General features: G+C 42.6%; 1 protein-coding gene across 1 annotated transcript in view; it reads right to left on the reverse strand.

The window, feature by feature from the left end:
• CDIN1 (CDAN1 interacting nuclease 1) overlaps positions 1–24,843 on the reverse strand; it is a 626,145-nt gene that overhangs the window by 216,776 nt on the left and 384,526 nt on the right. Inside the window, exons 9-11 of the mRNA XM_069732509.1 lie at positions 23,649–23,716; positions 7,719–7,784; positions 6,695–6,800 (exon numbers count right to left, since the gene is read on the reverse strand). Of these exons, the coding sequence (XP_069588610.1) occupies positions 6,695–6,800; positions 7,719–7,784; positions 23,649–23,716 (240 nt within the window). The remainder of the gene's footprint in view (positions 1–6,694; positions 6,801–7,718; positions 7,785–23,648; positions 23,717–24,843) is intronic.

The following is a 24,843-nucleotide window of genomic DNA, read 5'->3' on the forward strand; positions in this document are numbered from 1 at the left end:
TTGGGTGGAGGGACATTAAACGGCGAAGGGAAAAAAAAAACAGCATTTGCATTGTCAACTGGCCTACATCTTTAGACGGCCAAGGCTGGAGACTAGATAGAAACTGACGGCTTCTCATAAACTCAGCCAGTCAATGGGAAGAATACAGAGAGGAGACAAAATTAACCTCTGCTTGCTACAGCAGAGCATAAATGTTACCGAAAACCCTTAAAAAATGGATTTCATTCTACAAGCTATTGAATATTTTCCAAACTACTGTAAGGAAAAAAAGGGGTCATCGAAACAAGAGAGAAATAATGATCGAAGGAGATCAAAATCAGAAGAGGCATTTATAATCCAGGATTCACAGATGATGGACAGTGTTTCTGCTATTGGATTTGTTTATTTGTGAAGGAAGAATAAAAATAAGGAAAAACAAATGGAAAAACTTCAAAAACAGCCATATATATCTCATTCTCAGCCTGCTCTTACAGACCCTGGAATATCCCCCTCTGGTTTTAAGGTATCCCCTTCTTAAATCTTGGGTAAGCGGTCAGGATATGATCAAAGAGTAAATGTTTCCTGTAAAACATCTAGCATGTATTGGCAGCGGAATCTGCAGCAGAAATCCAAGTCTGGTGCTTTTTCAGTGTCAGATCTGCAATTTGACCTGGGTGTTTTCACTGGGGGCATGCATTCTCCCTGTATGAGTTGCTATCACTGGGGACATGCACTTCTTCTCACTGTATGAACTGCCATCACTGGGGATGTGCACTTCTTTTCCCTGTATGAGTTGCTATCTCTGGAGGTGTGCACTTCTTCTCACAGTACGAGTTGCTCTCTCTGGAGGTGTACACTTCTCACAGTACGAGTTGCTATCACTGGAAGCGTGCACTTCTCACAGTACGAGTTGCTATCACTGGAAGCGTGCACTTCTCACAGTACGAGTTGCTATCACCGGAAGCGTGCACTTCTCACAGTATGAGTTGCTATCACTGGTAGCGTGTACTTCTTCTCCCTGTACGAGTTGCTATCACTAGGGGTGTGAACTTCTCACTGTATCAGTTGCCATCTCTGGAGGTGTGCACTTCTCCCTGTATGAGTTTCTATCACTGGAAGCGTGCACTTCCCACAGTAAGAGTTGCTATCACTGGAAGCGTGTACTTCTTCTCCCTGTACGAGTTGCTATCACTAGGGGTGTGAACTTCTCACTGTACGAGTTGCTATCACTGGGGGCATGCACTTCTCTCTGTATGAGTTGCTATCTCTGGAACTGTGCACTTCCTCTCAATATATGAGTTGCTGTCAATTGGGGCATGCACTTCTTCTCCCTGTATGAGTTGCTATCACTAGGGGTGTGCACTTCTTCTCCCTGTATGAGTTGCTATCACTAGGGATGTGCACGTCTTCTCCATGTATGAGTTGCTATCACTGGGAGAGTGCACTTCTTCTCCCTGTATGAGTTGCTATCACTGGGAGAGTGCACTTCTTCTCTCTGTATGAGTTGCTATCTCTGGAACTGTGCACTTCCTCTCAATATATGAGCTGCTATCACGGGGGGAGTGCACTTCTCCCTGTATGAGTTGCTATCTCTGGAGGTGTGCACGTCTTCTCCATGTATGAGTTGCTATCTCTGGAGGTGTGCACGTCTTCTCCATGTATGAATTGCTATCACTGGGGGCATGCACTTCCTCTCACTAAACGAGTTGCTATCACTGGGGGTGTGCACTACTTCTCCCTGTATGAGTTGCTATCTCTGGAGGTGTGCACTTCTTCTCACTGCACGAGTTGCTATCACTAGGGGTGTGCACTTCGTCTCCCTGTATGAGTTGCTATCACTGGGGTCATGCATTTCTTCTCACTGTACGAGCTGCAATCACTAGAGGTGTGCATTTCTTCTCACTGTACGAGCTGCAATCACTAGAGGTGTGCACTTCTTCTCACTGTACGAGCTGCAATCACTAGAGGTGTGCACTTCTTCTCACTGTACGAGTGGCAATCACTGGGGGCGTGCATTTCTTCTCACTGTACGAGTTGCAATCACTGGGGGCGTGCATTTCTTCTCACTGTAGGAGTTGCTATCTCTGGAGGTCTGCACTTCTTTCCACGCCTCAACAGATCCGATTATCCACCACCCTCAGGATCCTTCAGATGGAACCTGAAAACCCATCTCTTCAGGAAAGCCTACAGCTTGCAATAAGCACTCTGCTGCCTCACCAACCACCCAAGCTACCATGTCACCACCGCCAGAGCTGACGCGTCACCACCGCCAGAACTGCCGCCTCACCACCACCAAAGCTGCCGCACCCCCGACCTTCTGTCTCGTTCCCATTATCCCGTAGAATGTAAGTCCGCAAGGACAGGGTCCTCTCCCCTCTGTACCAGTCTGTCATTGTAAATTTGTTTACTGTAAACCATATCTATAACCCTGTACGTAACCCCTTTTCTCATGTATAGCACCATGGAATTAATGGTGCTATATAAATAAATAATAATAATAATAATAATAATGCATTAGATGCAGGACACCTGAAGTTGCAGTAATTAGCCATGACTTCTTGTACTGGGTTACTACTAGCTGTTGTCACAAGTTCATTATCTCACCGATGAATATTCATTGTGCCAGGGCTGCAGACAGGCTGCGTAAGGAATCCTCCAGTGCAGTCAGGGTCAGAACTGCAGAGCGTGGCAAGCTGGCATCACAACATGTCATCTGGCTGACGTACTGTGACATGAAAGCTGACCTTTGGTGGCCTAGCGTTGGCTGCCTGTGGAGAAGTGAAAACTGCCTGTGCATGACCATTTCTGCCTGCTCCATACCTGACAGATTCCTGGATATCTAACCTCGGAAAAGCATTATTTAGGTGAAGTGGAAGAAAAATACAGCTGTGTGTATTTCATCAGCAACAGCATCCCTGGTGGACCATCCCGTGTGGGTCAGCGTTTACCCCAAATGCTGCATCTGTCTGAAATCATTCATCTCGTATACTTTACTACTTGCACCATTTTGCAATCTTAGCCCAACCGTATGAGCTTCTAAAGAAATCAGTGAACAATACATTGTGGATGAAGAAGAAGGGCAGGAAAAGTTACACGAGGTTTAGCAAATTACACCAAAATGTGCAAAAAAAAAAAGGGGGGGCTTAGGATAGTTGGGGAATTTGAACGTTGAGGTGTCTAAAATTTCTGTGCTTCTTAGAAAATAATTTTTACAGTGCAGGAAAATTTGGTAGAAATTTCAATATTTGTAAATATTTATAATTTTTTTAGTTTTCTATCAAGAACACATGGTGCAGATATTAAAAGTTGACAAAAATGGCACCCTGACACTAAAAATGCTCCAAGGTGTAAGATGGACAGGTCTGTGACTTTCATCTTCTGCATAGACGTCATTGTTCACATGATGAAGACCCCCAAGGATAGAAAATATGTGTGTGTATATATACACCGTATATATTTATATATATATATATATATATATATATATATATGCTATAAAAATTAAAGACAAAATTAAATCCACTCCGTTCTGAAAAAATATATATATGGGACATCTCTAAATATATTTAAACATATCATATTATTTATTCTACAGTGCAAAATTGCTGATTTTTTAAGTCATCTCTCTTGCCAAAAATTTGGAATGGAAAGTGAACAACGCGTCATATGCACTCTAAAATGGAACCAATAGAAACTGCCGATTGCCCTGAAAAAAAAAACAAGCCCTCAAAAAGCTTCATCTTTAGTAAAACAAACAAATTAAAACTTTTTTTTCTATTTTTGAAAAGTAGTAAATCGAAAAGAAACAATGCTGAATTGCTGTGATGATACTGGCCTGCATTATAAAGTCTTTTTTTTTTTTTTCAAACATTAGCAAGACAATTCATCCTGGAAAAACAAGCCCTTCTCTAGTTAATCGGTGGAGGAGCAGAGGACTCAGTTTTTGCACTTTCCTTTCTTACTCCCTTTGTTCCGAGCACCATAATTTTTCAGTCGACATAACCATAAGAAATACTGGACAATTTTGCTCTTTGTTGTTTGCTAGGTTGTTTTTCTATCTTTTGGCCCTTTTTCTGAACCATAAAGGGCCATCAAAAGGTTACAAAAAATAATAAATTATACTCACCTTACAGGGTCACCTCTCCGGCCCCTCCACTCCTCACTGTTACCCATCCAGTGCTCATTGCAAATCCCTGAAATCTAAGGACCTCCGACAATGAGCCAGGACGTTCAGCTCTGATGAGGCCCGGGGTGGTTCTGCACATTAGCGCACATCGCGATGTGATATTGTGACCTTTTGCATGCTTTTGCAGAATTCTGGGCTTTACCAGAGCCGGAAGTCTTGGCTCATTGCCGGAGGTTTGGGGATTTCATTGGGAGCAGAGGGGGAGATCAGAGGATGCGACCAGGACTTGACAGGTGATGGTGAGGTGCAGAGGAACCGGAGAGTTGAGTGGTGAGTATAACTATTTATTATGTTCTGGACTGTAATACAGGACATTAAATTGAATCCAAATAAAAAATATGTAAACAGGCAATTCTGAATTTTGCCTGTTCCGCTGAACTCTAGCATTTATAGCTAGAGATGGGTTATTGACTCCAGGCAGTGGTGTGCATACGGTATACGGTATATATACGGTATATTATTATAGCGTAATTTATTCCATGGCGCTTTACACGTGAAAAGGGGTATACAAAATAAAAAGCAAGCACAATAATCTTAAACAATACAAGTCACGACTGGTACAGGAGTTGACAGGACCCTGCCCGCGAGGGATCACAATCTACAAGGCATGGGTGAGAATATAGAAGGTGAGGGTGGAGCTGGTCACACAGAGGTGTAGTCTAACAAGGGTTACTGCAGGTTGTAGGCTTGTTTGATGAGGTAGGTCTTCAGGTTCCTTTTGAAGGTTTCCATTGTAGGCGAAAGTATGATATGTTGGGGTAGAGAGTTCCAGGGTAGGGTGGATGCATTGGAGAAATCTTGCATACGATTGTGAGAAGAAGAGATAAGAGGGGAGTTGAGAAAGAGATCTTGTACTGGGAGACAAGGTCAGATGTATGGAGGATTCAGTCAAAGGATTGGCAGAGAAGAGAGCCTGGGGAATAGCAGGGGGACATGTGGATTAGTCAAGCAGAAGAGTTTAGGATAGATTGGAGAGGTGAGAGTGTTAAGGTACCTTAAGCGACGCTGCAGCGATATAGACAACGAGCCAATCGCTGCAGCGTTGCTGTTTAGGTCGCTATAGAGACATCAAACACGGCAACAGAGGGACGATGCAGGAGCGATCCAGTGACGTACTTATCGTTCTCGCTGGTTGTTAGCTCCATGTAAAAACATTGCAGGCATCGTTGCTTTTGCTGTCAAACATGACGAATCACGCCGACCTGACGACCAAATAAAGTTCTGGACTTCTAGCTACGACCAGCGATGTCACAGCAGGATCCTGATCGCTGCTGAGTTTCAAACACAACGAGATCGCTATCCAGGACGCTGCAACGTCACGGATCGTTGTCGTTCTCTCTGTAAAGTTGCTCAGTGTGAAAGTACCTTTAGAAGGGAGGCTTGAGAGCAGGAGGTTGCAGTAGTCAAGGTGGGAAATGATGATGACATGCACTAGTGTTTTTGCAGATTCTTGGGAAAGAAATGTATGCATCGTGAAAATATTTTTAAGTTGGAGTTGGCACGAAGTAGAAAGGGCTTAAATATGTGTTTTGAAGGAGAGATCAGAGTCAAAAGTTACCCCAAGAAAGCAAGCTTGTGGGACTGGAGACAGTGGGCAGCCATTGATTTTGATGGATAGGTCTCCTTGGGGGGTTGAGCGAGATGGGGGAAGATGATGAATATATATAAATAAATATATAGTATCCATGTACTGTATAATATTCTAACATCATAACTGTTAAGATTAAAACATGACAATGGAAAGACATCATGAATACAAACTATTAACATACACGATTACAACTAAATTTTTTTACATAATTTACGTATTCTACAAGACACAAATTGTGGAATTTTGAGAATCCTTAGGAGTTTAAGTTGCAAAAACATTTATTTACAAAAAGCAAACAAAGCAGCAAATGATGGAGACAGACACGCAGGTCTGCGACACATAAAGAGCCTGCGCTGGTCCACAGAGGCCACAGGATGGCCTTCATGATACTTTAGTGCCCAGTCTCTCATCAACAGGGCAATGAAAATGCTTGAGTGCTCTTAATTACTGCAAATGAAGTGTTCCTTATGGTGAGGAGCGGAGACATTATCAGCGAGCGATAACAGCATAGGCTTCGTAATATGAAAACAGTTACAGTGTTGGCAGAAGTCCTAGCTGGCTGAGGACTCGTGTCAAGTTGGCAACTTTATTTTAAATATAATCTTCAAGGTGCAAAAAGATTTATTTTTAATAAAAAAACAGTCTGCAATGTGATGCTGAGAATATAGAAAACTACCACAATATGCAAAGATGTAATCCAGAAATAACTATGGAGAACGACTAGGACAGGACCAGACAGTGACATTTCTAGAGAAGTATGAGTTGTGACGTCAACCCAATCACCATAATGTAACGGATGGACAATTTAAAAAAATCTTACATGTGGTAACACTTTTATTCCCATTCCCCATGGCAAGTAGGGAGCACATGCATAGGGAAATCGGTCTCCGTTTAAGAGGTTCCTCTGTAGAGGAGCTGTTCCGATGCCGGGGACTTACCTGTTCCAGTAGCTCCAAAACTGATCCTGTAGATACATGCGATGACTACTCTCATCCCCAAATGATGCCTTGCTTTCTATCCAATGCACAACATGTCCTTCGACAGCTGAAGAACAAAAGCAGGAGCAAGCACAAATTTAGTTAAGAAGCGAGCATTATGGCTGTTGGTCTCAGTCATTTGGCTAAAACAGATACAAACCGACATTTAGAGAAGGCAACAAATATTTTGTATGAGAGAAACCGTGTCGGCTTTCTCCGATAGTCTTATGCCGAATGAATGGAGCAGCGCTGTGCTGCTTGACCTCCGCTCCAATCAGATCAGGCTCGGCACAACCTTGTTCTCGGGATCGCTGGCCGCACAACTTTAAAACTTGGCTCAAATTCTTTTACTTAATCGTAGCATGCATTCTCTCAATCCCTTCAATTTTCAGCTCATTTAAGTAGAAAACGGTCAGAAAAATAATGTCAGCATATTTCAGTATCATTTAAATTTATCAGTAGTTCATGGTAGATAAATGTATTTTCTACGTGGATGAGGAGAGGAGAATGACCTAAGAGCTGAACAGAGATCTAACTTAAGCAGGCCACACACATTAGATGTATGACATTTCGACCGACCGTTCAGCTGACAGCCATCTCAGTTAACTCTCCCATACATAAGAGCACTCATTCAGCCGAGCGCTCCTGTGTTCCTTATGAGAAAACCGCTGACTGGCACATAAACCGGCGGCTTATCTCACGGAGAACGATGCAATCGGCAGTCCCAAATCGGACATGTCCAATCCCCATACATGTTAGACTGTTGGCTGAACCCGTCGATATTGGCAGATTTGGCCGACATTAGTCTAATGAGTGAGGGAGCCTTTAGTATTAGTTGTTTTATCGGTGTACTTTGTGGAGTATCAGCTCAGACAACAAGATGCCCGAGACCACAAAGCAACACAGACATGTGCAAAAGGCCTAATCTACAGTAGTTAGCATAACCCAGATGGATCACACTATATTGACACCATAATGGACTTACCTACTGGCACCTCAAGAATGACATCAGGGGTTTTATCATAGCCTTTTACACGCAGCTGGTCTTCATCTATAAAGACGACAACAAGAACAGGTTACCACCAAACAATTAAAAAAATGCTTCCAAACTGGAAATATATAATTCACACAGGTATTACTATGTTACTACCAAATTTGTAACATAATAAAACAGGCCCAAGTGTAGAAGTTGCAATCCAACAAAACTATTTTATGTCTTCCTTAATCTAGAGAAAGTTAAATAAAATAAAAAAAATCACACAAAAAAGTACTATACATAGATGGATAGAAATACATGTGTAATGACGCACATCAGCACTTCTTCCCAGCATGGCTAACCTAGTTTCCCATTATCACACACACAAGGGCCAATTTCATAGAAAGCCAGATAAAGTAGCAATATGTTTTTTTGGGAATGTGGTAAACGCAGGAAAAATTATTAACTCCACAGTAATGCTGCCCAGGGTACTGTTCAAACCAAGGACCATGGTTCTGCAAGGTGCCAAGTAATGGCTAAAAATATAAAAATCAATTAGTTGTTGATGATTTGTTTCCATGAAGATTCCCCCCCAAAACACATTGATCTTCCACTGTTAGTATAGGTCATCAAAGCCTGATTAGTGGGATCTGATCATCAAGACTGATCATCAAGAAACAATCAGCAAAACAAAGGAGCCACGGCAGGAGGGAGACTGGCCGGGATATCAGACCTACAGCTGTCGTTCATGGACAAACATTAAAGAGGCCGTATTCTGCTGATTGGTAAAGGATAGGCAATCAAAGCTACTCCAAGGGTTAGGTTTGTTTTAGTAAATCTTGGTAATAACCCCTATGGCATTCCCTGGTAGTTTTCCTATCTCATCAATTGATGGCGTACTGCTTGGACAGGTTATCACTTTATGATCCCGAACATAGATGTGACACGTGGCTGGTGTATTGCGGTGACCACTTTCTTGTTTTTTGCCGTTGGTGTTTTTCACAGCTACCCTCATAGCTAGGAGGTGGCTGCACAGGAGAAGAACAGTGAAGAAGCAGAGCACTACATTAGTTACGTCTACTTCAGTCTTAGATTAGTCTGACCTCCACCGATCACAAATCAGAGCACTTCACTAACTACATCTCCTTCAGTCTTATATTGGTCAGACCTCCACCGATCCCAAAGCAGAGCACTATGCTAGATACGCCTCCTTCAGTCTTATATTGGTCAGACCTCCACTGATCACAAATCAGAGCACTACACTAGCTACATCTCCTTCAGTCTTAGATTGGTCTGACCTCCACCGATCACAAATCAGAGCACTTCACTAGCTACATCTCCTTCAGTCTTATACTGGTCAGACCTCCACCGATCACAAATCAGAGCACTACACTAGCTACATCTCCTTCAGTCTTAGATTGGTCTGACCTCCACCGATCACAAATCAGAGCACTTCACTAGCTACATCTCCTTCAGTCTTAGATTGGTCTGACCTCCACCGATCACAAATCAGAGCACTTCACTAGCTACATCTCCTTCAGTCTTATATTGGTCAGACCTCCACCGATCACAAATCAGAGCACTTCACTAGCTACATCTCCTTCAGTCTTATATTGGTCTGACCTCCACCGATCACAAATCAGAGCACTACACTAGCTACATCTCCTTCAGTCTTATATTGGTCAGACCTCCACCGATCACAAAGCAGAGCACTATGCTAGCTACGCCTCCTTCAGTCTTAGATTGGTCTGACCTCCACCGATCACAAATCAGAGCACTACACTAGCTACATCTCCTTCAGTCTTATATTGGTCAGACCTCCACCGATCAAAAAGCAGAGCACTATGCTAGCTACATCTCCTTCAGTCTTATATTGGTCAGACCTCCACCGATCACAAATCAGAGCACTTCACTAGCTACATCTCCTTCAGTCTTATATTGGTCAGACCTCCACCGATCACAAATCAGAGCACTTCACTAGCTACATCTCCTTCAGTCTTATATTGGTCAGACCTCCACCGATCACAAATCAGAGCACTACACTAGCTACATCTCCTTCAGTCTTAGATTGGTCTGACCTCCACCGATCACAAATCAGAGCACTTCACTAGCTACATCTCCTTCAGTCTTATATTGGTCAGACCTCCACCGATCACAAATCAGAGCACTACACTAGCTACATCTCCTTCAGTCTTAGATTGGTCTGACCTCCACCGATCACAAATCAGAGCACTTCACTAGCTACATATCCTTCAGTCTTATATTGGTCAGACCTCCACCGATCACAAATCAGAGCACTTCACTAGCTACATCTCCTTCAGTCTTATATTGGTCAGACCTCCACCGATCACAAATCAGAGCACTACACTAGCTACATCTCCTTCAGTCTTATATTGGTCAGACCTCCACCGATCACAAAGCAGAGCACTATGCTAGCTACGCCTCCTTCAGTCTTAGATTGGTCTGACCTCCACCGATCACAAATCAGAGCACTACACTAGCTACATCTCCTTCAGTCTTATATTGGTCAGACCTCCACCGATCACAAAGCAGAGCACTATGCTAGCTACATCTCCTTCAGTCTTATATTGGTCAGACCTCCACCGATCACAAATCAGAGCACTTCACTAGCTACATCTCCTTCAGTCTTAGATTGGTCTGACCTCCACCGATCACAAATCAGAGCACTTCACTAGCTAAATCTCCTTCAGTCTTATATTGGTCAGACCTCCACCGATCACAAATCAGAGCACTACACTATAATAATATAATAATAATTTTTATTTATATAGCGCCAACATATTCCGCAGCGCTTTACAAATTATAGAGGGGACTTGTACAGACAATAGACATTACAGCATAACAGAAATACAGTTCAAAACAGATACCAGGAGGAGTGAGGGCCCTGCTCGCAAGCTTACAAACTATGGGGAAAAGGGGAGACACGAGAGGTGGATGGTAACAATTGCTTTAGTTATTCGGACCAGCTATAGTGTAAGGCTCAGGTGTTCATGTAAAGCTGCATGAACCAGTTACCTGCCTAAGTATGTAGCAGTACAGACACAGAGGGCTAATACTGCATAAAGTGTATGAGAACATGATGCGAGGAACCTTTTTTTTTTTTTTTATTATAAATAGGCCACACAGGGATCGTTAGGTTAATGCATTGAGGCGGTAGGCCAGTCTGAACAAATGAGTTTTTAGGGCACGCTTAAAACTGTGGGGATTGGGGATTAATCGTATTAACCTAGGTAGTGCATTCCAAAGAATCGGCGCAGCACGTGTAAAGTCTTGGAGACGGGAGTGGGAGGTTCTGATTATTGAGGATGCTAACCTGAGGTCATTAGCGGAGCGGAGGGCACGGGTAGGGTGGTAGACTGATACCAGGGAGGAGATGTAGGGTGGTGCTGAGCCATGGAGTGCTTGTGGATGAGGGTAGTAGTTTTGTACTGGATTCTGGAGTGGATGGGTAGCCAGTGTAATGACTGGCACAGGGTAGAGGCATCGGTGTAACGGTTGGTGAGGAATATGATCCTGGCTGCAGCATTCAGGACAGATTGGAGCGGGGAGAGTTTTGCAAGAGGGAGACCGATTAGTAGAGAGTTACAATAGTCCAGACGAGAATGAATAAGTGAAACAGTAAGAGTTTTTGCAGAGTCGAAAGTAAGAAAAGGGCGAATTCTAGAAATGTTTTTGAGATGCAGGTAAGAAGAGCGAGCCAGTGATCGGATGTAGGGGGTGAATGAAAGGTCAAAATCAAGGATGACCCCAAGGCTAGCTACATCTCCTTCAGTCTTAGATTGGTCTGACCTCCATCGATCACAAATCAGAGCACTTCACTAGCTACATCTCCTTCAGTCTTAGATTGATCAGACCTCCACCGATCACAAATCAGAGCACTTCACTATCTACATCTCCTTCAGTCTTATATTGGTCAGACCTCCACCGATCACAAATCAGAGCACTTCACTAGCTACATCTCCTTCAGTCTTATATTGGTCAGACCTCCACCGATCACAAATCAGAGCACTACACTAGCTACATCTCCTTCAGTCTTAGATTGGTCTGACCTCCACCGATCACAAAGCAGAGCACTACACTAGCTACGTCTCCTTTAGTCTTATATTGGTCAGACCTCCACTGATCACAAATCAGAGAACTACACTAGCTACATCTCCTTCAGTCTTATATTGGTCAGACCTCCACCGATCAGAGCAAATCAGAGCACTACACTAGCTACATCTCCTTCAGTCTTAGATTGGTCTGACCTCCACCGATCACAAAGTGAGGACATATCCTAATAACAAGCCATCAGTTTACAATTTTGGAAAACGTCTTTAACCCCTTCCCGACCTTTGACGCATACGCTGCGTCATGAAAGTCGGTGCCATTCCGACCCATGACGCAGCATATGCGTCATGGAAAGATCGCGTCCCTGCAGATCGGGTGAAAGGGTTAACTCCCATTTCACCCGATCTGCAGGGACAGGGGGAGTGGTAGTTTAGCCCAGGGGGGGTGGCTTCACCCCCTCGTGGCTACGATCGCTCTGATTGGCAGTTTCACTTTCAACAGCCAATCAGAGCGATTTGTAATATTTCCTCCTTCTAAGACTGAAGGAGATGTAGCTAGTGAAGTGCTCTGATTTGTGATCGGTGGAGGTCTGACCAATATAAGACTGAAAATGACAAATCGCTGGTCAAATTTTAACCCTTATAACTTCCTAACAAAAAAAAATTTTGTTTCCAAAATTGTGCTGATGTAAAGTAAACATGTGGGAAATGTTACTTATTAACTATTTTGTGTCACATATCTCTCTGGTTTAACAGAATAAAAATTCAAAATGTGAAAATTGCGAAATTTTCAAAATTTTCGCCAAATTTCCGTTTTTATCACAAATAAACGCAGAATTTATTGACCTAAATTTACCACTAACATGAAGCCCAATATGTCACGAAAAAACAATCTCAGAACCGCTAGGATCCGTTGAAGCGTTCCTGAGTTATTACCTCATAAAGGGACACTGGTCAGAATTGCAAAAAACGGCACGATCTTTAAGGTCAAAGTAGGCTGGGTCATGAAGGGGTTAAAACTCAGACAGGGGTTGTCCATAATTTTTCTCAAAGTCTCAAACAGTACTACCTGCATAAAACATACTGGAAAAAAAATTAAAAAAAATTGGTGAAATGCCAGAGTTATCAACAAGTCATCAGCTTTCCTAAAAAATAAATGCAGGTAGGAAATAAAGCTACAGATAGGACAGCTCGGGGAATAATCATGCATTTTAACTCTATTCTATTTCTATGTTTGGTTACATTAGTTTTAATCCAATGGTCTCAGTAAACCGCAGTCATTTTACAAGCATAATAACCCTCCCGATCAGTGCTTTCCTTCCCCACAACGGCTCTTCTGGAGTTGGTCTGTGACAAGGTTAATCGTACAGCGCTCATTGTTATTTTTCCCTTACTAGGCGCCATAACGTGATCAGAAGAGCCCCTGCTATGTTTGAACATATTGCCCTTGACTCTTGAAACCCTGGAGTACGCTATAGCATTTTGTAGAGATCCATTACGGCCTTGCTTCATGTCTCCATCCATCCTTAACTAATGACCTGGATGTGTAACAGGGAATGCTGTGTGGTCCTGTCCTAACACCTGCTGGGCTGCTGACACGGCCTTCCCACTGCTCTTTCGGCTTCACCTTTGATTAGAATTAATGATGGTTCCCAGAGGTTGTAAGCTTGCTTCCCATCCATCTATCAGCTCGGGACAAGGATTTCACAGAGACCACTTTCAAACTCTAATTCACTGCACAACACAGAGGTAAAGGGCAAAAACAGCAAAAAGGCTACACAAGGGAGCATCAATACACAGGGAGAAGACAGAATATAGGCAATGACATAGTATCAGGACTGGTAACTGAATGCAATGCCTTCATCCTCTTGGAGGTACCATTATATTATCATTCCAAAAGATCCGCTATATCTCTACACAAGGCGCCAAACATAAGAACTACAAATCAGTATCTTCAAGCAGTTGTCAACCCTTGAGGACTATACATTTTTTGTTTTTCTGTGTATGTAGGGGTAAAAATTATTTTTGCAATTGTGTTTCATTAAAAATGTTGCACCATTTGGTTTTTAACAGCTCGTTGTTTCCCTGAACATTGAACTTTGATCTTAAATGTCGTCATAAACCTGGTGAGAGGAGTTTGGAAAAGGACAGAAAATAAATCAAATTCCACATCTGAGCATCATATCAGGGTGACTGACAGATTCTCAATTAACTCATTCTGAAGCAATAGACCGTAATGCTAGGGTCACACAACTGTTTTCTCTCCAAGAAAATCAGTCAAATTATACTGATCAGACTTGAATTACTTTTTCTCGGATGTGGAGAAATAAAAAAACTTCCTACATCGTTTCCATTCTGAAAATCGGACTGCACACGGATGTCATCCGAGTGCAGTCCGACATTTTCACTTGTATTGACAATTTTGATACGATACTAGGATCAAAATCGGACATGTCTCTAATTTTTCCCTTGGACTACTGTGTCCAAAAGAAAAAATAGAACATGTGCACAGCCCCATAAATATCATGGGTACAAAAACTACGGACAGCACTTGTCCAAACTAGTCTGTCGTGTGTACAAGCCCCAACATGGAGGTTATAGATGGCAAACAAGGCAAAATGTGTACATTCTGTAAAAATGATTTTTAGCCTCTATTACATGTGCCTAAATGAAAAAAAGAAATAAAAAATGTCCACATTGTGGACAATGTAACTTCATAGTATAAGGAAAAAAGTGACATAATCTGCTAATACCAGACTGATGCAACACCTCCGTACACTGCACTTTATCCACAGCTGTTTGCTACCTGGTCATTTCTTCTGGTGAGCGGTCATCACGTGACCACTGCAAACAATCACCTGCAGCCTTCAGATTTTATCCATGCTGTAAACAACAATTACTCTTCTCTCTCAGACTAAATGATGGAATAAATTTGCAGGACCCTGGCGGGGAACACAGTGTGAACTACAGAGGAGTGGTGTCAGACCAGCAGACAAGTCTCTTTTTTTCATCTTTTCACCACCCCGGACCTGTTCAGAATAAGGACAAATCCTTAAAGAAGAATTGTGAATATGTAGATGGTAAATGTTATATTTATCTAACAGGAAAGTTGATTAGTATCCAACATGTCCACCATGGCAATTTACGGAGATAGCAATGTGTAAGTGTAATGACAGACATACAAATCGCCTCCCTACTTCATCAGAAACAATTATAAGGAGTCGGGTGAATTAAGAAGAATGTGTCCTAAAAATATGACCTATTGTTTAGCTGTTTTTAGGTTAATATTTTATCCTTCCTACTCCTGCACAGTGACCTTTTACCAGATTAGAGCATGCACAGATAACACTCCTGTGCAAAAAATAGGGTCTGATTCAGACTAGCATTGTAAAGTCCATGAGAACAACAGGAAATACTGTGACATCAACTATTGGAAATGGTGTATACTGTGCTGTCTGGTATGTACAGAGGTGTTAACTGTCATTGTAAATTTTGTCTATGATGATAATGTAACTGCTGAAAAGTCCTGTGGGCAGAACAGAAAATATGAATCTAGCATTAGACATATGGTATCCGTTTAAAAATTGCAAGATTTATTTATTTCTTTTTAACAAACAGTGATAGCGAAAAATTGAAAAATAATCTAGATTTTTAAAAATCCATTTAACGTAAAAATTTTAGTTGAACAACAGGTCATTTTCTGATGACAAATTCCCTTTAAATACCAATATTTCAAGGGAAACAATGTTTCAACCAATTAAGTGTTTAAAGCCTTTTCTGGTTATAGCTAAGAAATGAAGACTTTCAGGTGTGCTGATGAAGACAGGTGGGTCCAAGAAGGGTGCCATGTTGGCCACTTTCTTGATCCATGCTCTGATCCGCCAGTGACCAGTGTTACATGGCGATGGCTCTTATCCTGTGACAAGGAAAGTAATACCGCAGCACATACAAAAGCATTTTCTACCAGCTACTTATTGTATAAAATATTAATTACACGCCAGCGAGGGTGTGCTGTTTACACAACATATCAGGTAACAAAGTTCCTGCTCGGCCCTAAATCAATAAGAGTCTATTCAGCATCAATCATCCTCAACTCTATACTCGAAATATTCAGGCAGAGCAACGCACTGACAGTACACCATTACCATCAGTGGTGGGACGATGTGTCCCGCACCGGAGGGTTCTCCTTAAACATCACCCTTACCATTCACACAAAATAAACTACAGATATTCACACTGACCCCAGCAACACAAACAGGGACTGGATTCTTGTCTTCATCTAAAAGTCCCTTGTCCTTGAGCAGCCCTGTAAAACTGGAGTCACACTAAACAAATGAAAAATCAGTCCGAGTCTCCGTGCCGAGAGTCGCACGAGGGTCATGTGAGTACAATCCATTTTTTCACACCTAGCATCCGATTACATCCGAATGCAGTACAATTGCTCTCCGATTGTAAAGAGATTTAACACGAGCACTTACATAGAGCAATTCTCTATGTCATTTACATGTCGTTTTCAAAGGAAATATTCTTCAGAACACATGTGTGTGTGCGCAAATTACTGTACATGTATTTAATTAACAAAATAATATTTTTTGGGAAAAAATGTCGTGGGCTCCCGTGCAATTTTCGTAACCAGCAGAGGGAAAGCTGACGGCTGGGGGACGATGTTTACAGGCTGGGAAGGGGGTAATACCCATGAAGCTTCCAGGCTATTATTATCAGCTCACAACTGTATACTTAGCTTTAATGGCTATTAAAATGGGGACCCTAAAAAAAAATGACGTAGGGTCCCCTTATAATTAATAACTAGCAAAGGCTATGCAGACAGCTGTGGGCTGATATTAATAGCCTAGGAAAGGGCCATAGATAGTGGTCCCCCCTCTAGGCTAAAAACACCAGCTCTCAGCCGCCCCAGAAAAGGTGCATTTCTAAGATGCTCCAGTTCTGGCACTTAGCCTCGCTCTTCCCACTTGCCCTGTAGCAGTGGAAAATGAGGTGATAGTTGGGTGGATTGATGTATCTTTTGTATTGTCAAGAGACATCAAGCCTTCGAAGTTTGTAATGGAGAGGCGTCAATAAGATGCCCCCATTACTAACAACACAGTCACATTCTATGACAACACAGACACCCAGAAAAAGGTTCTTTAATTGAAACAATTACACAGACTCCTTTAATAATCTTATTTAAACCATAGTTATGACCTCGCCTATTCTTCCGATGTCCTAGTCATCTGCAAGAGTTTAAAAAAAAAACCAAAGCAACAATATTCCTCGCCATTCCGCAGAGATGCTGCTAATCCATTTGTCCCTCGACGGGTCCACCTCTGCTACATCTAGATGGCAGGCTGCATGGTTGCATGATGCGACCATACAGCCTATCATCCAGCAGACACTGAGCACCGTGTGAACTCCTATTACCTATCTGGCGGCACCACAAGCATGAGAAAGTTCTCCTGCTTGCGGTGCCGTCAGACGTGTCCTGCGAGTTCACAGTCAATTAACTCACTTCACCTTTCTGTCGTCAATGCAAAAGACCCCTGTGAAGCCCTGCTCTATGTAGCACAAATCACAGCTTGTAGACTAATGTAGACTAATGAAGCAAGTGAAAAAAAAGTTTTTAAAAATGTTTTTAAAAATAATATATATATACACACACACAGTACAGCAGGGGTGTCAAACTGCATTCCTCGAGGGCTGCAAACAGGTCATGTTTTCAGGATTTCCTTGTACTGCACAGGTGATAATTTAATCACCTACACACATAATGATTGCAGCACCTTGTGCAAAGCTAAGGAAATCTTGAAAACACGCATGGTTTGTGGCCCTCGAGGAATGCAGTTTGACACCCCTGCAGTACAGAGCAAAAGATTGGACACACCTTCTCATTTAAAGAGTTCTCTGTATTTTAATGACTATAAAAATTGTACATTCACACTGAAGGCATCAAAACTATGAATTAACTGTGTATTATTATTGTAATATATATATATATATATATATATATATATATATACAGTCATGGCCAAAAGTATTGACACCCCTGCAATTCTGTCAGATAATACTCATTTTCTTCCTGAAAATGATTGCAATCACAAATTCTTTGGTATTATTATCTTCATTTAATTTGTCTTAAATGAAAAAACACAAAAGAGAATGAAGCAAAAAGCAAAACATTGATCATTTCACACAAAACTCCAAAAATGGGCCAGACAAAAGTATTGGCACCCTCAGCCTAATACTTGGTTGCACAACCTTTAACCAAAATAACTGCAACCAACCACTTCCGGTAACCATCAATGAGTTTCTCACAATGCTCTGCTGGAATTTTAGACCATTCTTATTTGACAAACTGCTCCAGGTCCCTGATATTTGAAGGGAGCCTTCTCCAAACTGACATTTTTAGATCTCTCCACAGGTGTTCTATGGGATTCAGGTCTGGACTCATTGCTGGCCACCTTAGAAGTCTCCAGTGCTTTCTCTCAAACCATTTTCTAGTGCTTTTTGAAGTGTGTTTTGGGTCATTGTCCTGCTGGAAGACTCATGACCTCTGAGGGAGACCCAGCTTTCTCACACTGGGCCCTACATTATGCTGCAAAATTTGTTGGTAGTCTTCAGACATCATAATGCCATGCACACGGTCAAGCAGTCCAGTGCCAGAGGCAGCAAAGCAACCCCAAAACATCAGGGAACCTCTGCCATGTTTGACTGTAGGCACCGTGTTCTTTTCTTTGAATGCCTCTTTTTTTCTCCTGTAAACTCTATGTTGATGCCTTTGCCCGAAAAGCTCTACTTTTGTCTCATCTGACCAAAGAACATTGTTCCAAAACGTTTTAGGCTTTTTCAGGTAAGTTTTGACAAACTCCAGCCTGGCTTTTTTATGTCTGGGGGTAACAAGTGGGGTCTTCCTGGGTCTCCTACCATACAGTCCCTTTTCATTCAGACGCCGATGGATAGTACGAGTTGACACTGTTGTACCCTCAGACTGCAGGGCAGCTTGAACTTGTTTGGATGTTTGTCGAGCTTCTTTATCCAACATCCACACAATCTTGCGTTGAAATCTCTTGTCAATTTTTCTTTTCCGCCCACATCTAGGGAGGTTAGCCACAGTGCCATGGGCTTTAAACTTCTTGATGACACTGCGCACGGTAGACACAGGAATATTCAGGTCTTTGGAGATGGAATTGTAGCCTTGAGATTGCTCATGCTTCCTCACAATTTGGTTTCTCAAGTCCTCAGACAGTTCTTTGGTCTTCGTTCTTTTCTCCATGCTCAATGTGGTGCACACAAGGATACAGGACAGAGGTTGAGTCAACTTTAATCCATGTTAGCTGGCTGCAAGTGTGATTTAGTTATTGCCAACACCTGTTAGGTGCCACAGGTAAGTTACAGGTGCTGTTAATTACACAAATTAGTGAAGCATCACATGATTTGTCGAACGGTGCCAATACTTTTGTCCACCCCCTTTTTTGTTTGGTGTGGAATTATATCCAATTTGGCTTTAGGACAATTCTTTTTGTGTTTTTTCATTTAAGACAAATTAAATGAAGATAATAATAACAAAGAATTTGTGTTTCAAATCATTTTCAGGAAGAAAATGAGTATTATCTGACAGAATTGCAGGGGTGTCAATACTTTTGGCCATGACTGTATATACTAGATGGTGGCCCGATTCTAACGCATCGGGTATTCTAGAATATGCATGTCCAAGTAGTATATTGCCCAGCCACATAGTATATTGCCCAGCCACGTAGTATATTGCCCAGTCACGTAGTGTATTGCCCAGCGACGTAGTATATTGCCCAGTAACGTAGCATATTGCCCAGCTACGTAATATATTGGCCAGTCACGTAGTATATTGCCCAGCTACGTAGTATATTGCCCAGCCACGTAGTATATTGCCCAGCCACGTAGTATATTTCCCAGTCACGTAGTATATTGCCCAGTCACGTCGTATATTGCCCAGCCACGAAGTATATTGCCCAGCCACGTAGTATATTGCCCAGTCACGTAGTATATTGCCCAGCCACGTAGTATATTGCCCAGCCACTTAGTAAATTGCCCAGCCACTTAGTATATTGCCTAGTCACATAGTATATTGCCCAGCCACGAAGTATATTGCACAGCCACGAAGTATGTAGTATATTGGTCAGCTACGTAGTATATTGCCCAGTCATGTAGTATATTGCCCAGCAACGTAGTATGTTGCCCAGCCACGTAGTATATTGCACAGCCACGTAGTATGTAGTATATTGGTCAGCCACATAGTATATTGCCCAGTAATGTAGTATATTGGCCAGTGACATAAAATAAAAAATAAACATATACTCACCTTAGTCCTGGCTCCTGTGTACGGTGCACGCAGCAGCTTCCGGTGCCAGGGTTGGTATGACTATGAGCGCAGGACCTGTGATGACGTCACGGTCACATGAACGTGACATCATGGTAGGTCCTTCTCGCGCAGGCCCTGTGATGAAGTCGCGGTCACATGACCGTGACGTCATGGCAGGTCCTTCTCGCGCAGGCGAGCAGGACCTCTGATGACGTCACGGACACATGACCGTGACGTCATGGCAGGTCCTTCTCGCGCAGGACCTGTGATGACGTCGTGGTCACATGACCGTGACGTCATGGCAGGTCCTTCTCCCATAGCATCCTTAGCACCGGAGCCTGCCGGCGGACAGGACGCGACGTCGGAGGGTGAGAATAACGTTTTTTTTATTATTATTATCTCGGATCCCTTCTCCGTGGTGTCACTTATTCGTCACGTGCCTGCTCTCACACGTGACTTGGCGTTGTGCCTGCAAGGGTTAATCTATCTCCCCACTCTCAGTCCCAGCATTCAACCTCTGTCCTATGCTGTAATGGGAGCATAAATCACACACCGACCCAGGCCACACACCCGCTCATATGCGCTGCCACCACTCACCAAATACACGGGCGATGAGTCCCGGACTAATAATAATACTAATAAAAATATGTCTATCACTCATAAGGCTCACACACCTTTAGGCTATGGATTCTTTTAGAACATTCAAGGTTCATCTTGTTAAAAGTTTTATACTTTAATAACAAAAAGTTCAATGCTTACAATAAGAAAAAGGTATAAAAATATGATAATAAAAAGACATACAACTTATGCAAAACAGTATCAAAATAAACAGGAGAAAACTTACAGAAATTATCTAACTGGTAGTTGCTTTCTGCTCCCTGAGGGAAGGAAGAATGTAGATTGGATCACATCAGCTTCTCAGGCTGCCCCCATTATGTGAACACAATTCTCAGTCTGCAGCCTAAATTTATAACTTTGGTCTGAGGTCAGGTTTCTAGACCGGCCCCTCAGGCCAATATCATAACTGCTGCCTGTTTGATTGGGCCACGGCCGCGCCCCCAATAAATATATTATTTTCTCTTGTGGAAAGGTTCTCAGGGATAGATTCCCTCAGGCCACAATTAGCGTCTCCCCTCCAAGACCTAGAAGGTGCGAAATGTTGCTTTTCTTCTCGGCCCTAGCTAGACCCCCTGGTGAGATATGGAGACAGAATTTCTACTAGTCCCAAAGAAGTACCTATTAACACCTAGGTGCGACTTGCCTTCAGGACAGATGTTACATTATCACTAGTCACACATATAACCCTAGACATATGTCCCTACACACATATAGATATATATATATATCTATATACATATTTGTCTAAGGGGTACTTCCGTCTGTCTGTCCTTCTGTCACGGATATTCATTGGTCGTGGCCTCTGTCTATCATGGAAATCCAAGTCGCTGATTGGTCGCCGCAAAACAGCCACGACCAATCAGCGACGGGCACAGTCCGGAAGAAAATGCCCGCTCCGCTCCCCGCAGTCAGTGTCCCCGGCGCTCCGCTCCCCGCAGTCAGTGTCCCTCTGCTCACCGCTAACACAGGGTTAATGCCGGCGGTAGCGGACCGCGTTATGCCGCGGGTAAGGTAACACATTCTGTTTCTGCCACTATTAACCCTGTGTGTCCCAAACCTTTTACTATTGATGCTGCCTATGCGGCATCAATAGTAAAAGAAAGTAATGTTAAAAATAGTAAAGAAAAAACAAAAAACCTGCTATACTCACCCTCCGTTGTCCGCTGAGCCGCTTGTGCCTGCCGCCATCTTCCTTATCACAGCGATGCTTTGCGAAATTACCCATAAAACCTAGCGGTCTCGCGAGACCGCTAAGTCATATGGGTAATTCGCAAAGCATCCTTGGAACGCAAGATGGCGGCAGCCGCACGCCCATCTGCACAGCACCGTTGGATCCCAGGAAGCAGAGAGACGGGACGCTGAGGAGCAGCGACCAGAATGGTGAGTATGTTCAACTACAAGGGGCCCTCGGATCGTTAGGTGAGTATGTTTATTTTTTATTTTTTTAACCTGTGACATACTTGGCTCGGTAATATACTACGTCGCTGTCCAATATACTACGTGGCTCTGTGCTGTATACTACGTCGCTGTGCAATATACTATGTCACTGGGCAATATACTACGTCGCTGTGCAATATACTACGTGGCTGGGCAATATACTATGTGTCTGGACAATATACTACGTGGCTGGACAATATACTACCTCGCTCTGCAATATACTACGTGGTTCTGTGCTGTATACTACGTGGCTGGACAATATACTACGTGGCTGGACAATATACTACCTCGCTCTGCAATATATTACGTGGCTCTGTGCTGTATACTATGTGGCTGGGCAATATACTACCTCGCTCTGCAATATACTACGTGGCTCTGTGCTATATACTATGTGGCTGGGCAATATGCTACGTAAATGGCCAATATACTACGTACCTGGGCAATATACTACGTGACTGGGCAATATACTACGTCGTTGGGCAATATACTACGTGGCTGGGCAATATACTACGTGGCTGGGCAATATACTACGTGGACATGCATATTCTAGAATACCCGATGTGTTAGAATCGGGCCACCATCTAGTATATATATATTTTATTATTATTATTATTATTATTATTTATTATTATAGCGCCATTTATTCCATGGCGCTTTACATGTGAGGAGGGGTATACATAATAAAACAAGTACAATAATCTTGAAAAATACAAGTCACATATTTCACCACAATTATTATTTGTAACATTAGATCATTTTACGATTGATGCTGCATACGCAGCATCAATAGTAAAAACTTGGTCACACAGGGTTAATAGCTGCGTAACCGGAGTGCGTTACACTGCGCTCCGGTAACGCTGGCATTAACCCTGTGTGAGGGCTGACTGGATGACTAGAGTGGAGTATGGAGCGGGCACTGACTGCGGGGAGGAAAGAGCGGCCATATTGCCGCCGGACTGTGGCCGTCGCTGATTGGTTGTGGCAATGGTCGTGGGCGTTTAGCCACGACCAATCAGCGACTTGGATTCCATGACAGACAGAGGCCGCGACCAATGAATATCTGTGACAGAAAGACAGACGGAAGTGACCCTTAGACAACTATATAGTATATAAAAGTTCAAATCGCCCCCTTTTCAAAATAAAACAAATAAAAAAAAGATACACAAAAAGATACACATATTTGATTCAGAATTGCCCAATCTATCGAGGTATAAAAAGAAATAAGATCAGTAAACGGCGTAGCACAAAAAAAAGTAAAAACGCCAGAATTGCATTTTTTTAGTCGCCACAACATTGCATTACAATGCAATAACGGGCAATTAAAAGATCCACACCAAAATGGTATCAATAAAAACGTCAGCTCGGCACGCAAAAAATAATATAAAATCGTTATCATTTGTCCAGCTTTATAATGTAATAAATAACGAAGACCTTGACAACAACAAAAAAAAATTTTTGATTAAGAAAGAAGGAATAGTGCCTTACCTAAAAAGGCGAGGTTTTTCTCCAACAGCTTTTCTCTTAGAAGTACTTCATGCTCATGGCCAATGGAGCTGTGCAATCAAGGGGTCAAGGTTTAACACAAAGACAATTCTATACATTTACACCTCTGTTATGTTTCTAGAGATATTTTCAGAATTTCCATATTTCACATGGATTTTGTAATGAAATCAACATGAAAAAGAATATTTCTCATTATTTGCAATGAAAAATTCGTATTGGCGATAACCCTAGCGTTAGAAGAGATTCTTCTCTGGGGGCAATTACTTTTCCCCCTGCATGAGGTTGACCAATCATGAGCAGGACATGCCCCCAGAGAAGGTTTTCCTTTGAGATATGTAATGACACTCTGCTCTATGATCGGACTACCAGCATCTACTGTGTAAAGTAGCGGAGAGCTGTGTTTCATCACAAACACTACTTGCAGCATTCATGTCAAGGCACTGTCAGCTCAGCTTTACTCCCTTTCCTCACTCTGACTGCTGGGGAATGAGAGCTGCAGAGGTGTTTGTAATGACACATAGCTCTGCTCAACTTCCCTCCCATACTTGAAATCACAGTAGATGCTGGCAGTCAGATCACAGAGGAAAGCAGAGCAGGGCTGTGCATCATTACATCTCACAGGATAAGGCTTGGTCTGACATTTTCTGGGGGGGGGGGGGGTTGTTCTTTTTCCCCTGTATGACGCCCCCTGCTTATGATTGGTCAACCTCATGCAAAGACGATAACGCCCTCCCTTAGACTTAGCATGAATTAGAATCTAAGCTTCATAAGTTAAAGAGATGATAAATTACAGAATAAAAACTATGTTTTAATCAGCTCTGCCGCCGTTTTTCCATGACGTGACCAGTTTAGCATGCTCAAACTTGCAAAAGGTCCTCCATACCACGGATGGTCAATTCGACTGTACAGAGCATCCGCTGAACACCCTGTACAGCCATATATTAAACTCTCGTTACTCAGCATGATGAAATCCTTGTGTAACAGTAAATTATTATGTACATTGCCTAATGAAACTCGCAGTCCTGACCAGGCCGAAGTGCAGAAAAATAAAAATAGATAAATGGATCCACGGGGAGCGGAGGAGCGAGAGGAAGAAGATAAGTGGAGGGTGAGGACAAACAGGGACTAATACAGGAGCTTCAAAGCGATTTCCTAATGTAATGGTGGCCGAAACACT

Source organism: Ranitomeya imitator, chromosome 1 (genome assembly GCF_032444005.1).
Source record: "Ranitomeya imitator isolate aRanImi1 chromosome 1, aRanImi1.pri, whole genome shotgun sequence".
In the NCBI taxonomy this organism is placed as follows: Eukaryota; Metazoa; Chordata; class Amphibia; order Anura; family Dendrobatidae; genus Ranitomeya; species Ranitomeya imitator.